Here is a 14,473-nt window from a genome sequence, read left to right as displayed (position 1 = left end):
AAGGGTGCTAATACAAGTAAATTTGGCATAAAGGTGTTGTTACAGAGACTGCTTCCACACCAGTGAGCAGGAGAGCTTTCAGAAATCACCTTTCTACATTGCTTTTATGTAAATTTCACAACTACTTTTGGGTCGTGAACAATGATTTCCTTTTAGAACTAAGTCAGTTACAACACACCAAAAATGCCCTTTATTTGACAGAAGCCATAGGAAAGCTACTCAAAGCCCATGGCTTCATGTCATACACCCTCAGGCACAGTGTATAAAACCATGTATACCACTCTCAAACTTCCTAGGAAAAGGTAGGCAGGTTTCACTTTAAGCTCAGAAATTATATTTACACTAACTAATGAAAGTGCTTGTTCTTCCTAGGTTCTCTCTGGCACTACTTTCTTTATGTTCACCTTTCCCTGAAGGAGTGGAACTTGTCAACTCCAAACTAGGGCTGCTGGGTCATGTTCTGCCTTACACCACCTTCCTAATTCTTTCAGCCTACAAAAAAAGAGACCTTTCACAGCACTGCCACCACTTCACTGGAGCATGTGCATTTTCTCTTCCCCAGGACAAGGGCTGAGGGATATTGCCGTCAAGGAAAGGGATCTCCCTGTTCAGAAAATTCTTTGTCTCCATCTGCTCTTTGGAGTCATTTTTGGCGTGTCCCTTTTACAGAGGGCAACAGTTCCTTTTCCTACAAGGAATCATCCCCTCCTGCTTAGACACTTCTCTTACTTTTAGATACTTTTGTGTGGCTCAGGCTGACTTCAAATGGCGCCAGCAGACTCAACAACATAAGATAAACTAGCCCTAAGCTGTCACACAAACCCTGAAGTATTGGTTTTGGACTCATCAGAAGGAAATACTTTTCAGTGTCCTGTTCACATCCATCAGCATGTAAAGCTCTCAGGTTTTTACTCCCTCAGTGCATTTTTCAGCGCATTCTGGACATGTTTGTTTCTTGATGTGAAACACAGGCCACAGCAGTTTGGTCTCAGCCTGATGGAGGAGAATTATGGTGAGCATAACTAGATTTTTGTAGGGACCAAACAGCAATATTGTTTACATTGCTTTCAATCAATGCAAGTGAGTGTCAGAGGATGATCAGGACTTTCCATGTCACACAGCTGAAGTGCTCAGCTCCAGGAACTCATAGGACAAATGCATTTCAACTCCACTACCTTATAAAGAATGTTTACCACCAGTCAAGATGTTAAGAAATTCCAAGACATAATAAAGCTGACACTCCTCTTTCTGAACAATATAAAGATTATAAGATTCTTTAAAGGGAAGTAATAACATTTGGCATGTTCTCGTGCCAGCTTTAGTATCAAGGAGAAGTATTTCCTTCCATCCTTGTTTAAGGTCTCAGAATGCTGGGTTTAAATAGGAAAACTACATCATTCTTGTCACTGCACTAAAATATTTGAAACCACCTTCAAAACTTTGAAAGGGAGATTTGGATACAGTGAATGAAGTCCATCAAAGTACAGCTTCACTGGTTTCAGGATCTTCCATGTCATATTTTTAAAACTGAGGAGTAAGAGTTAAAGAAGGCCAAATTCAGCATCTTGCACATTGAAAGAGCAGCATTCTCAGTGAATGATTCTCGGTGACTTCTCAAAGTTTCATGTGAAGTACCCACACAGAGATGAAACTATCACTGGCACGTTAATTTATGGAGAACTATGTGGTGTTCATCTTTCTGTCCAAACACACACAATGTAGGGATAGGGATGAAAGCAAAACTGAGAGTGGGGACAAGAGTCATCTTCAAGGTGGCAAATGTTCTTGTCACTTCCATTAATAGAACATGGAGACATCTTTCTTGTTTCTGTACTTTAACAAACAACCTGCCTATGCGTCACTTATGGGTTTATACTTCTCATGCTTCTTACCAATTTTCTGTATTTATAGATAAGTGGCACTTTCTAAATGTGAAAGTGTGTTATGACATGGAGCTTTAACAGCTGTTGACACCCACAAACAAAGTCTGCCAGGTGAAACTGTACGAGAAGCACAACAGTGGATACCTAAAAAAGAAATGACGAGTGCTTGCAGTAGTGCCCATCTGCTGGTATGACAGGGAGTTATGCTGCCTTCTGGCAGCTAAGGCCTGAAATGTTGGTGAGACAGTGCCACAACTTGTCAAGAGCACTGACTACTACTCATTGCTACTCTTCTGTGTGGGCAGGAGTGATACTGCAAGCTGGATGGAAGCCAGATGGAATCTGGGCAGATTCAAGGAAAACTACAAAATCCTGGAGGTGCCAGTGAAAGGTATTGGTACCCAAGCTAACTTTTCTTCTACCAGTTAGAGGAAAGGGCACTCTCCTGGAAGCACAAAATCAGTTCATCTGGGTCAATAGATCTACTCAGCTGGGGACCAGCTTTGTGGAAAGGGACCTGTGGTAGACAACAAGCTCAGCATGAATGGAAAGGGTGTTGCTGTGGTAAGTAAAATTTCAACAGGCTGCTGGGTTGTAACAGCAAGGGCATCACCAGCAGAGATAAAGAAGTCATTACACTCTACTCAGAACTTGTCAGACCATTTCCAGAATACTGCATTCAGTTTGGGTCCCCTCTATACAGAACAGATGTGCAAAGTCTGGAAAGGGTCCAGAGAGGTGCCACAAAGATGACCAAAGGACTGGAAAGTCTGCCGTATGAGGAGAGGCTGAGAGAACTGGGTTTGTTCAGCCTTGAGGAAAGACTATGGGGAGATTTTATCAACATGTTCCTGTATTTAGAGAGTGGCTACAAAGAAGCTGGAGACTCCTATTTTACAGGGAGACACATGGAAAATATGAGGGGTAATGGATACAAGTTACTCCTGGGGAGATTCTAATTGGGCAACAGAAGAAATTTTTCACTATGTGAACTATCAGTCATTGGAATGATCTCCCCAGGGAAGTGGTGGATTCCCCAATACTGGACCCTTTTAAGATCCATCTGGACAAGATGCTGTGCTTTTCCCAAGACAGGTTGGACCAGATGTTCCTTGAGGCCCCTTCCAACTTGGTATTCTATGATCCAGCTAGTCAGAATACTTTAAAAATACAGAGTTTGGGAGGGGGAACATTTTTTAAAGTAGCTTTTCCTTTTTTAATTTTTTTTTACCAAATCTAGTGAGTGTGTGTCTATTCTCTTTTGATATCTCTCAGAATAGAAATAGACTTAATTTCTCTAAAATTATTCATCAGAATTATAAGCAAGAGAATGACAACATATAAACCCCAGAGATTATGATTTGGGGATTAAAGCATCTAAATATTTTAGCTTTTTTGCTTTTTCTCATATTTTTGAATGAATTATGTTTCTTTAATGATCTACTCTAAAAAATTGCCAACAGCCTAAGTTTATAAAACTACTGCTTTATAAACAAAACAAAACTTTTGACAAAACCCAAATCCTTTGTAATTGCATGTGCAGACTTTATGTTGCTGAATAATGCAGTAGTTATTCCCAAAGCCACACTGTGGGCTTTTTTCAGTAATTCCTGTAGTAAAACATTAAGTCATTTGTTTGTGAAAACTCCAAACATGTCTCATAATGCAAAAATAACAAAAAGCACACTCATACATGAAGACAACAAGATAGGAATTCTCAGTGCCATGGTGCAAATGACATTCCGGGCTGTCTTTCTCAGAAGAGGAAACAAAACTCTGTAGTCTGTATCCTGACACTTTTCCACCCATAATTTGCCATTGTCACTGAGATCTGTGAGAGGTACTCCAGACATCTCTAGCACCATGCTGCCTGCAGACACTGGCACTGTTCTAGGCACTGTGTTGTGAGATATCCTGGTGGGCAACAGAATGAGGCTCCAGATGTTGTCAATGTCACACATGAAACTGGCTTACTGGTGGTGAAAATACACTAAAATTTCATGCATGAAATTACTGCAGAGATGAATCAAAATGGGGAACACAACTCATTGCTGTATTTGTGAGTAATTTCTGTCATGCTTGTTGCTTGAGAGAGGGATGAATCATTCACCAATTTGGCATCCCTAGAAATCCAGACCAGCTGCTGTGAAACCTACCAGCATCACCCAAAAGCATAGTATGAGCTTACAAGTGCATACATTACAGCAATTCTGAAACAGTGGTATATTAAAAAGCCACAACAATCTAACAGTTATAATTCCAAGATCAGGAAACATGTTTGACTCTATAGAGGAGTAGATCTTACCTGTTACAATAAAACTGACATTTCTTTCAGATTTTCCCACTTTATTGGATGCCACACAGCTGTAGATTCCTGAGGATTTGGCTTCAGCTACAACAAGAGTGCTAGCAGTCTGCAAAAGAGAGAAGAGGTTTAGTTCTCCTTGGCACAAGAACTCAGTTAAACTTGCCTTCTCTTTTTCCTAAGTCATCATTGACCATCCCATGATTCACTCTTTCCATTTGTTCAGTGATGGGCACCTCGGGGGCTATTTAAAGGAGATGTCACTATAAACAGTTTTGCAAAGGATAGAAGAATAACAGGAAACAAGCTCCTTGGGTGACCCTTATATCATCAAAGCCGTCATGACCAAAAATCTTTGAACATGTCTTTCAGACTGATTTGTCTCTCGCTGGTGATGTAATGGTAAACTACAAGACATGAAGCACGACACAATGTGCTTTACACCAGGAGATAAGCAGCCTGTAGGAGAGCCAGATTGCAAAGGGAATAGGTGAGGCATGCCTCAGGCATTTGGATAATCCTGAGGGGAAAAAAGGAGCTCAATTCAGCACTAAAATAATTTGATTTCTTTCGTTTTCCCACATACATGTCAGGTGAGACAGAACAGTGTCAAAAGAGTTGTTTACTCATCCTCTTTTGTACTATTTTCTGTTCTTGGACTCTAATGTTTCTATTATTAAATAATAATATGTCAGTTTTATTTATGTTATATTCTATCACCATCTTAAGAAGTCCAGCTCACTAAATATTTTCTCAGAGTTATATGACTTGAAAGATAAGACCTTGAAAGGCCAGGGACCAAAACCACCTAATGTGCCCTTAGAAACACAAAAACCACTGTAATAATAAGAGTTATACTTTTAGGGTGGTGGAAAGCCATGGTCTAATGGTTTGGGCACTAGGCAGAAGGGGAAAGATATGCAGAAACAAATGACATGTCACTCTTTTATGGAGACATGAGGCATAGACATGGACTTCATCAGTGTAATGTGCTCCCAGTTACAATTTGATAACTAAATTTTCTGTCTTCCTGTTGCCATTTTACTTGTTCTGTAAAACATGGTTTGGCTGGAGTTACGGGCAGAGCTGGGACAGTGATGAACAGAAATTGTGGGACTTCAGAATTCCACTGTTGAGAATTATTTGGCTTCTCTAAAAACCAAAAAAATAAGTTCTGTGCAATTAATACATTCTTTTAAGCTACCTAATTGCTGGAGTTCAGAGACAAGCACAAGAGGGAGAGGTAGTAATAAATAAGGACCAGTTATCTACATTTTTACATAAACACTGACTAAACATTTGCGCTGCTTTAGTCTCTTGCTGGGAGAAAGCTATCCCCAAACTCCTGTTGAGCCTCTAAATGACATAGCTCTTCTGGTTTCCCAAAATCACTCTTTAGTAGAAAGAGCCTATTACTTTTCCTACTACTCAAGCAAACACCGTTGAGGCAAATAATTTGGTTTTGACTTATTTGTTTTAGAAGACTTCACTATGGTAAATTCACCAAAAGTAATGCTAACAGCACCTCTACCCTGGTAAATTGTCTCAGTGGTCAACTACCTGTTTGCTAACACACTACAAAATATTTCTAGCTATAATTTTTATAAATTACCTTCTGGATCTTCTGTGAGATGAAAGAGGATCAGTAATACTGGATAGATAATTACAGCCCTTATGAAAAAAATCATCCTGTTTTTCTAAATTCAGTAGGCTGACCTCTACAAATTTCTAATTATAAAGGGTGGGCGCAGCCCCGTCCATATTTTGCTTTCTCTTTGAATTTATTCCAGGTTCTAAACAAAATTTTTTAAAGTGTGGACACAGAGCACAGCACCAGGATTCCTGCATTCGTGAATAGTTTTTTCAACACTAACTCAGACCAGAAGGAGTCCCACAATGTCTACCATAGAAGGCTGATGTGGGTGGTTAAAAACTGCCTTTGCTATGCCAGACTTTCCACCAAAATAGCCTTTTTTCTGCTAGTTGGTATTACCTCACAGCAACTTTGTCCAGGAAGCAACTGTGACCTAACATGCACAGTGAAGGAGAACGAAGCTCTTGCTCTGTGACTCCACGACATCTGTCTTTACTATACACAGAGGCAAAGCATTTCTGAGCCTGAAAAACATGTGCTGACTATTCCTCCCACAACTACTCCAAAGGTTTGAAAGGTTTTTGGAGGTATCAGACTGCATTTTGTCCTTATATCATTAGGTATTACTTTTTAATGGAAAATTGTGCATACTATCTTGAGTTTTACTGCCTCAGCCCACTGTGATGTTGTTATTACTTTTGTCACACTGAGGATGGTGCATAGAGCTAAGCTAAAGGAGTATGACTGCAGTGACTTACAGATGATGCCTTTTCTTCTGTATTAAATTGCCTGAGAGAACATTCATTGGTACTGAAAGCCAGTTATTTAAACTGCAGTTTTCCCCCCAGCAGTGTTTTGGTTTTGACCAATTTACACTGTTCCAAACACTTCTTTAGTATGGGCCAAGGATCCCTTCCAACAGGCAACCCCCATGCAAGCAATGGATCTTTGGAAGGCAAGGGAATTAATGCTGTGAACACAGGAGGCCTTAATTCTAGAGAGCACATGCTGGTGTGTTTACTCTACTAAGGCAGAGAAAGTCACAGTGTCTAAGAGGAAGCAAGACTAACTTTGCAACAGAACAGACTATTTTAGAGACAACCCGTCTCTGTATAAATCTTTTAGCTTATGAATTAGTCACAAGGATAAGATAACATCTCTTTAAATAGTTTGTGAGCCCTCCAGTGGTGCAGTCTGTGTTTTTCATTGTGGATGCCAGCCAAAACCCACCAGAGAAGCAGTGTGTACAAAACGAAGCCTGGCATATTGTTTTATGGAGAAACTATGGCTGTTTGAGATCAGTTTGTGCAGCATGGTCCCTCTGTACAGCTATTACTGCAAAAGAAGCAAAAGTTTTCACAATCTTGTATCATCTGGCATCACAACAGGGAGTTTCAGTCCCTGGATTGGCAACCACATTATAGACAGAAAGTCTAAAGTGAGTTGGCATGATCAGATGGAACGGGCAAATCCCTCTGGCAGGCTCAATATCTTCAGCATCATCTCTCCACAAATCCCATTTACCACCAAAGTTTTGGCCCTTTGTGCCTTTTTTTTTTACTCCCATCATCTCTGCTGAAGCACCAGGTTACAGGCTCATCTCAAAGCCAGGGCCTGGGGAAGTAAGTCCCATACTGCTGCTGCTTTGCTGGGCAAATAAAAGAGGCATAAGGGAGAAATCCTAAGAGATGGAAGAGGAATGAACAGATTTGTTTGTGGTGGAAACTGATGAGGAAAAGACTAGGGAGGCAAAGAGCATGCAAAGCAGCTGTTGGAACCATGGTGGGCTGGTCTTTCTCCTGGAGGTTCTGCTCAAATTTCTCTCTTCTCAAAGTAGCTGAGATAGAGGATTCCCAGTGCCCCAGCTGATGGCAGAGAAGGAAAATAAGTTTTCAGAAAATGTTTGGCAACCTGGCTCTTATGTGACTTCCAGAAGGCCTCTTAAGACACTGACATGAACTTGCTCTGCTCAGAGATTGCTGCCTTGACTTCTTGAGACAGCCCATGTATTTAAGAGGCAAAATACTGCCCTTTCAACATAGAGCAGGTTAGTGCAAGTCTGTCAGTTATTGCTGATTCTCTTCTAGTTATGCTTTTAAGAAGAACTATTGGTTTAAAAAAAAAAAAATAAATGAAAATATGCTCTCTTTACGCTCTTGGATTTATCTTTGTATAATGGAATGTCATTTAGGAAGGTCCATTTCTAAATATTGGTAATGCACTGCTGGATTGGTCTGCTTGTGCCAATACAATTTGCATGCCTCACATGTTGGCAAGGAGCATCAGTGCAAAGCATCTGGTCAACATATTTCATCTTAAGGACCACCATGGGAGAAACAGAAAAATACCGTCAACAGGAGGACATGAATACACACAGGAGAGCACCCACTTTCCCCCTGGGGTCAGACAGAAAAATCTCTATGAATTGCTCCTGTATACCAAGCAGAGCTGTGTTTTCCCTCTGCATCCCGTGCTGTCCCTCAGCTCAGCAGCAGCAGCAAGCCCCAAGTGCTGCTGGTTTTAATCCCACCAAGGGCTTGGCTCTGCTGGTACCTCCCAAAGATTCACTTGAAAGTGTTGACACCAATTCTAGTAGCACTCCAGAAGGCTCCAGGAGAAGTTACAATGTGCTGAAAAGAGGCAAGTGGGGCTCCTATGGCTATCTTTAGCCGGGGTTCTGAGGAAGATCTTACTGTCCTTATGTTCATCTGTCTGCTAGCCTGCCCATCTGTCTGCCAGTATCCTCTCCTCCTCCACATACTCAGTAACTTTTGAATCCATTGTCCAGTTTCAACCAAGACTTATTGACAACTCAAAGCTCATGAGATCTCACGCATTTAATGTAAACCAGCTGTTGGGTAGAGGAGAGAGATCAAGATGATGCTGTAGTGAGCTAAACAGCTTTCTCTTCCTCTTTGGCTTCCAGATGGCCAATCTGCACAGATGTACTGGTCAGACAGCTGGCTTGTGTTAGGACTGAGAACAGACCACAGCACATGCTTCTCCATCGCATCAGTAATGTGGGAACTCGGAAAAGAGGTTGTTTTTTAGGGCTTGGCATAGAAGATGCAGGAGAGATGGAACCCTTTTATTTTGCATGATTAGACTTATCAGTCATGTCCAGGAAGGATTGATTCTTCTGACTATTAAGCACTCCACTTTGGAGGGTTACACTGTTTAATACTACCACTTGTCAGTCTGACCCATCTTTGCCAGCCAAGCCAGAGATACACATGGGTGAGTCTAAATTTTGTCTTCCAGAACCATGTTACAGGGCCATTAGTTTCCATTTTCCATGAAGTCAAGTGGCTTTGTCATTCACAAATGCTGGAACCACTAAAAGCCTGTGTCAGTTAGGTATTCATGCAGTGGAAAACGAAACCATACATACTACATATATATATATATATATATATATATATATATATATATATATATATATATATATATATATATATACTTTTACCCCCACACACACATATGCATGGTGAGCTCCAATTTCATGCATTACTACACTTTATACACCATATCTGGAGGCATACCCTGTGACATAGACCCAGCTCTCTTGGTACCTGCTATTGGTCAGTGGTACTGCAACATATGCTAGCAGCAGAGGCATGAGGCAGTCAGGGACGTTCTGTTCCATTTCAGGTTCTCAGTAGGTTAGTTCCCAAAACCAAGAGGGTTTTGTCTCATTCTCTCCAACTTTTCCTTGTACTCAACTGCCCTCCTATCTACTGTGCCTTCCCTTGGATTTATAATCCTTTCTTCTTGGCCCACACTTTCTGCTTTCCCTCATCTGAACTTGACTTCTTAGTGGTTTTCTATGCTGCACACTCAGGATCCTTGTTGACTTCTCCTACAGAGAAGTACCTTGTACCCCCATAGCAGAAGTACCAAGTGCCTTCAAAGCTGTTGATAAGCCAGTGTGTGGTGCCTGCACACACGAGACAGAACGCACTGAATGCATGCACCACTGCCAGCTGTATGCAAAGGCACAATGAACGCACCAGCTCTTTGAACCTTATTATTGCAGGTCCTTCACTGACTGACGTTCTAATGAACACTGACCATGCAAAGAATAATAATCAGTGTTAGCCCTCAGTTAGAGCCAGCAGTCAGCTTTAATGGGGAATACTGAGAAGGGAGGGGCGTTAGTTAGCTGAATGACAGGAGAGTGTCTGTGGCCTGTTTACACAACAGGCCTAAGAATAGCGCAACCTTGTAGGAAGTCGCTGAGATGTCCAACAAAATAAGAATCAAAACATTGGGTGGGGGAATCAAATCACTTCAAGAGCTGTCTTATGATTAAGTATTATGGCTTATGTTACCAAATTCTTCCATTGTACCACTCAAGTTTCTCAATGTCTGCTTAGAGAGGTTTTAGCGGAAATGTTACTAAAACACTGCTGCCACGGTTTCTCTGTCACCAAAGAATAATGTAGTGCAGGCTTCCTGCACTACTTTAACTGCACAGGCACAGGGCTTGAGTTTTTTCTAACTTTAAAATATACTTGTAACTACCTTGATAACCACAGACAAACAAACAACCTACCACAGCAAAGCGCCAAGCTAGAAGCACTTAAATGTTGCACATACAGGAAACATGTGGAACTGGCGCAATGTCTTTAGGAAAGTGAAAACAGCTCCCTCACTGCTAAAGAAACCTGTTGATCATTCCTTGTTCATCTCTTTCCTTGCTTACAATAATCTCATCCTGTGACCACACGCATTTCTCCTTTCATGCTAACTCAAATGTGAAACTTTCTGAGTTTCTTCATTGATTTCCTACCTCTTTGTCTCCTACATCTTTGTTGTTTCCATTGAGCTCTGAGACTGTTTTTACCACTCTTGCTGTGTTGGGATGTGGAAGTGGGGTAGACACTGTTTATTTAGCAGGGTACCACCAATGTGGAAGTGCCTCGGAGAGCTGCTCACAGCTGCTTGCAGGAATAGAACTGCTCACAGTAGCAGTCCATCCAAGGCAGACACTTGCGGTGATGTGCTGCATTCAGTGAGCTCAGTGCTATTAACACTCCGACAATATCGCTGCAGATGGGCAAGGGTTCTGTCTGAGCTGTCTCTTTGAGTTTGCTCAGGCACACTGAGAGTGAGTCTTGGGCTGCAAAGAGTAAAAAGCCATAGACTCCCATGGATTTAAAATAACAATCCTGGATGCCCTAGAGCAGCTGTGTGTGCACTAATCATGCAAGTCTCAGCTTGGCCAGGAGCCTGGACTTAGAGAGCACTTTTTTACTTACAATAGCAGTCCAGCTGTGCTTGAAAAGCTACAGAAGAGCAGCAGAAATAGAGAAACATTAGTAAAGCTGTGAAAAAGATGAGTACAGAGATTGTTTCACTAACCTCCCCCTCCACATAGGGACTAGGAGGAGTAAAGCAAAGCAAGGTAGACCTTTCTTAGTTGAACTAAAGAGCAAAAAGACAAGGAATACAGGGAGGACCAGTAAGTTTCACGGCAAATCTTTCTGTGCAAGGACCATTCCTTGGTTCATTTCTGGGCACATTTTTAAAAAGGGCTGCTTGCCAAAGACTTGCAGTTCTGACGCAAGGACCCATCATTAGCATCTTCCTCCAGGGAGGAATTTATTTGCTGTTGACTGGAAGTTGCTTTGATATTTTGGCCACTCCTCTTCTGCTGTCTCCAAAATTCATGGTACACAAGGAGAATGAGATCTGGTTATTAGACAGCTCCTTCTGCATCCTGTGAACAGGTAGGACTGCACTCATAACACGGCTATATGACTGCTAGAAAAGAATTGATTCTTATCATCTTGTTCATCATTCCCCCTATGGAATAGACTCTGTCTCCCTGTGCCTGAAATGATTTCCCTTTCCTCCTTCCAATCCCTCCTTATGTTTCATTTTTCATGTGCTTTCCTATGATAGTGTACCCTAGGAAGCTGTTAGCTCCCATTTTTGCCTTGATCTTTAAGCACGTAGAGCTGGACAGCTAAATAGAGCAAATGCCTCCCTGGGATCCAGCCTGTTCCCATGAGCTGGAATGGTGCCATGGACACCTGTGATACTTTCTAAATAGTAAAACAGACGGAGAAAATGCAGTCCCAGATCTGATTCTTGGCTGCACGTAAAACCCTATTTATTCTGTGGTGTGTGAAAGGCCCTTGACATGAGAATAACTACAGTTTATACCCATTTTCATATGCAGGAAACTGAAGGCAACCATCAAGGAAAAGAGACCTGTAACCCCCGTGACCTTAGAATTACAAGAAGCATTTTGGTGTCATTAAAAATGAAAGGCCTAGAGTAAGATAGCCTTTAAAATTTATAATCTTTTTAGCTATTACTACCACAAACTAGCCTATGAAAACAGACTGTGACAGTGTTATGACACCTGAGCTGCTCTGTAGCAGAGGCCACCCAGCCACACCAAATCAGTCTCCTGTCTATCCTAGGGAAGTGCATTTGACCTAGGGAATCCTTGATTTGAGGCTTTAACTGATGGACAAGCCTCCTTAGCCCTTGGCAAGTTAATCTCGTGGGCTTTCTCTTCCACTTTAGACACCAATAGATAATAGGCCTACATGCCCTTCAGAATTATCTGCATATCCCCATGACCCATAAAGGGATGCTTGGCTTGGACTATCAACTAATTTTAGATGGCTAGCACTGGTGGGATAAATCCCGTCTTGCTGTCTCTGACTGAGACTTCTCTTAAACTTTGCTTCCATAATCTGGATTCTTTTGGTTCTTTAGAATTTATTCCAAAAAAGACACGGCCATCTAATCAACTAGGACCATATCTGTGAATAAAACTATAAATAGTTTAATTCTCATAGGAAAAAAAACTAACATGAAATTGTGCAATTGCACAAAATGAGGCAAAGATGGCCTGGAACCCTGCCCCGTGCTCCTGAGGTACCCCAAGATATTCAGACCATGAATAAGAGAGCAGATATAGTGAATCCCACTGATACACTCTCTTGGCATGTCACTTACCTTTATATGACTGTCACCAGAAAAAAAGTACTCTGAGCAGATAAATACCAAGCATGAAACTTATCTACAAGTATGCAGGTCCTCAAATCTACACAATATCAAAATGCTGGCTTCTTCTCTGTTACCTTGATAGCATCTTACAGTTCATTTTCAATACATGAAAAGGTTATCTGCTCCTAGGAATCATACCTTATTTTTGCCCTCTATTACAGCTGTTCTCTCAGTGATGCTCTGGATCCTGTTTCCTACATTGCTGCCAGCTTTCAGGATGTAAGATCCTTCAGTATAAAAGCAAAATCCGTGCCTAAAGACAACAAAAATTAAAATGTTATTGATTTGGTGATAGAAATTGGCTAGAAATTCAACACATAAGACAAAACAATTGTTTTGAAATCAGTGATCAGTCAGGAAAACTACGGGTGCTGTGATGACCAGGAAAGTGTAATTGCTTTTAATTAAATTTTGAGGTTTGGAGCCTGATAATTGGATTCACTTCCACATTCACTCCTTGTATATTAGCTCTCTGGAGTAAATGTTCACATTTAAGCCACTGCAAACTGTGAGGCCAGAATTTACGGTCACAGCCTAAATATAGAGCTGTACAAGACCAACATACCATTTCCGATGCTCCTGTTTTCAGACATGGCCAGAATATGAGTTCATACTATTTTTAGCCTTTAACTCAAGACAAATTATATTTGTTTCAAGATGCATTCCATAGGGCATTGGATGCTCTTTTACTCTGTGCATATTCTTTTTTGCTTTAACAAAAGATTATGCTGGTTTTCATTTCTGAATACATTTTTTAGTTCAGATTACAAAACTGTAAGATGTTAATACTGATGTTCAATGATTACAAGACACACAGTAAAAATAAGCATAATCCTGCAAATGAACAAAGTGAGGGTAAACAGAATTATACCCAAATGACAAAGGGATTTAAATGATAATTTTACTGGAAGAAAATCAAATGCATCTTAATGAATGGAGGTCCCAGAGAAAAAATGGTTTTGCCTTATGCAACAAATTGGCTTGTAATCAGAACATTCAGGTGTGGTCATGGTAGAGATAATTTGTTTCTTAAAGTCTGATTTGGTACACATGGATATAAACACATTGGAATGCTTCTTAAGTGCTGCCTGACCCTGTTCTTTGAGAATATCTAGTTCAGTTTTTCATCCAGAATTTTGCTGTTGCTTGTTCAATTCCACATTAATTGGCAGAGATTAACCCTTCAGCTTGATGATGCTCTTTCAAATACACTGTGTTCCTTGGATTTGAAAGATAATGGCTGTCATATCTGTAATCAAATAGTTCTGACTTGTATAACAGTTGTTTGGAGAAATGAACTTTAAAGCCCAGTGACTGAAAAACAGAATATGATGCAATCCTGACTAAAGAATCAGAGTAATTTCCCTTCAGCCAACTGTGCAGTTTGCTTTGCACAGTAAACTTTGTGTTGTTTAGAATACCAATGGTACACCAACTTTACATGCCTGTTTTTAATTGTACAGTTTTGCGTCAAACTGGCAATGACTTAGCAGATATTACAGCTTAAAGAAATAATGACATGGAAACTAACTTAGGCTGCCAAAATTTCACAATGCACACTGAAAGGATCAGTGTGTTGAAAATACAGAAAAAAAGACAGGAGAAGGAATGGAGATTCATTCATGGAGAGAGGACAGGGAGCAAGAGCATGGCTGGAAAGCC

The 14,473-nt window shown here is 40.8% G+C and overlaps 1 protein-coding gene across 1 annotated transcript in view; it reads right to left on the bottom strand.

Moving 5' to 3' along the window:
- FLT1 (fms related receptor tyrosine kinase 1) overlaps positions 1 to 14,473 on the bottom strand; it is a 107,882-nt gene that overhangs the window by 43,327 nt on the left and 50,082 nt on the right. The window contains exons 11-12 of the mRNA XM_002192895.7: positions 12,950 to 13,064; positions 4,189 to 4,297 (exon numbers count right to left, since the gene is read on the bottom strand). Coding sequence (XP_002192931.6) covers positions 4,189 to 4,297; positions 12,950 to 13,064 — 224 coding nt within the window. The remainder of the gene's footprint in view (positions 1 to 4,188; positions 4,298 to 12,949; positions 13,065 to 14,473) is intronic.

The sequence above is a fragment of the Taeniopygia guttata genome, chromosome 1, assembly GCF_048771995.1.
Source record: "Taeniopygia guttata chromosome 1, bTaeGut7.mat, whole genome shotgun sequence".
Taxonomy (NCBI): domain Eukaryota; kingdom Metazoa; phylum Chordata; class Aves; order Passeriformes; family Estrildidae; genus Taeniopygia; species Taeniopygia guttata.
Note: the sequence above shows the minus strand (reverse complement) of the source record. Positions and strands in the feature narration are given on the sequence as shown.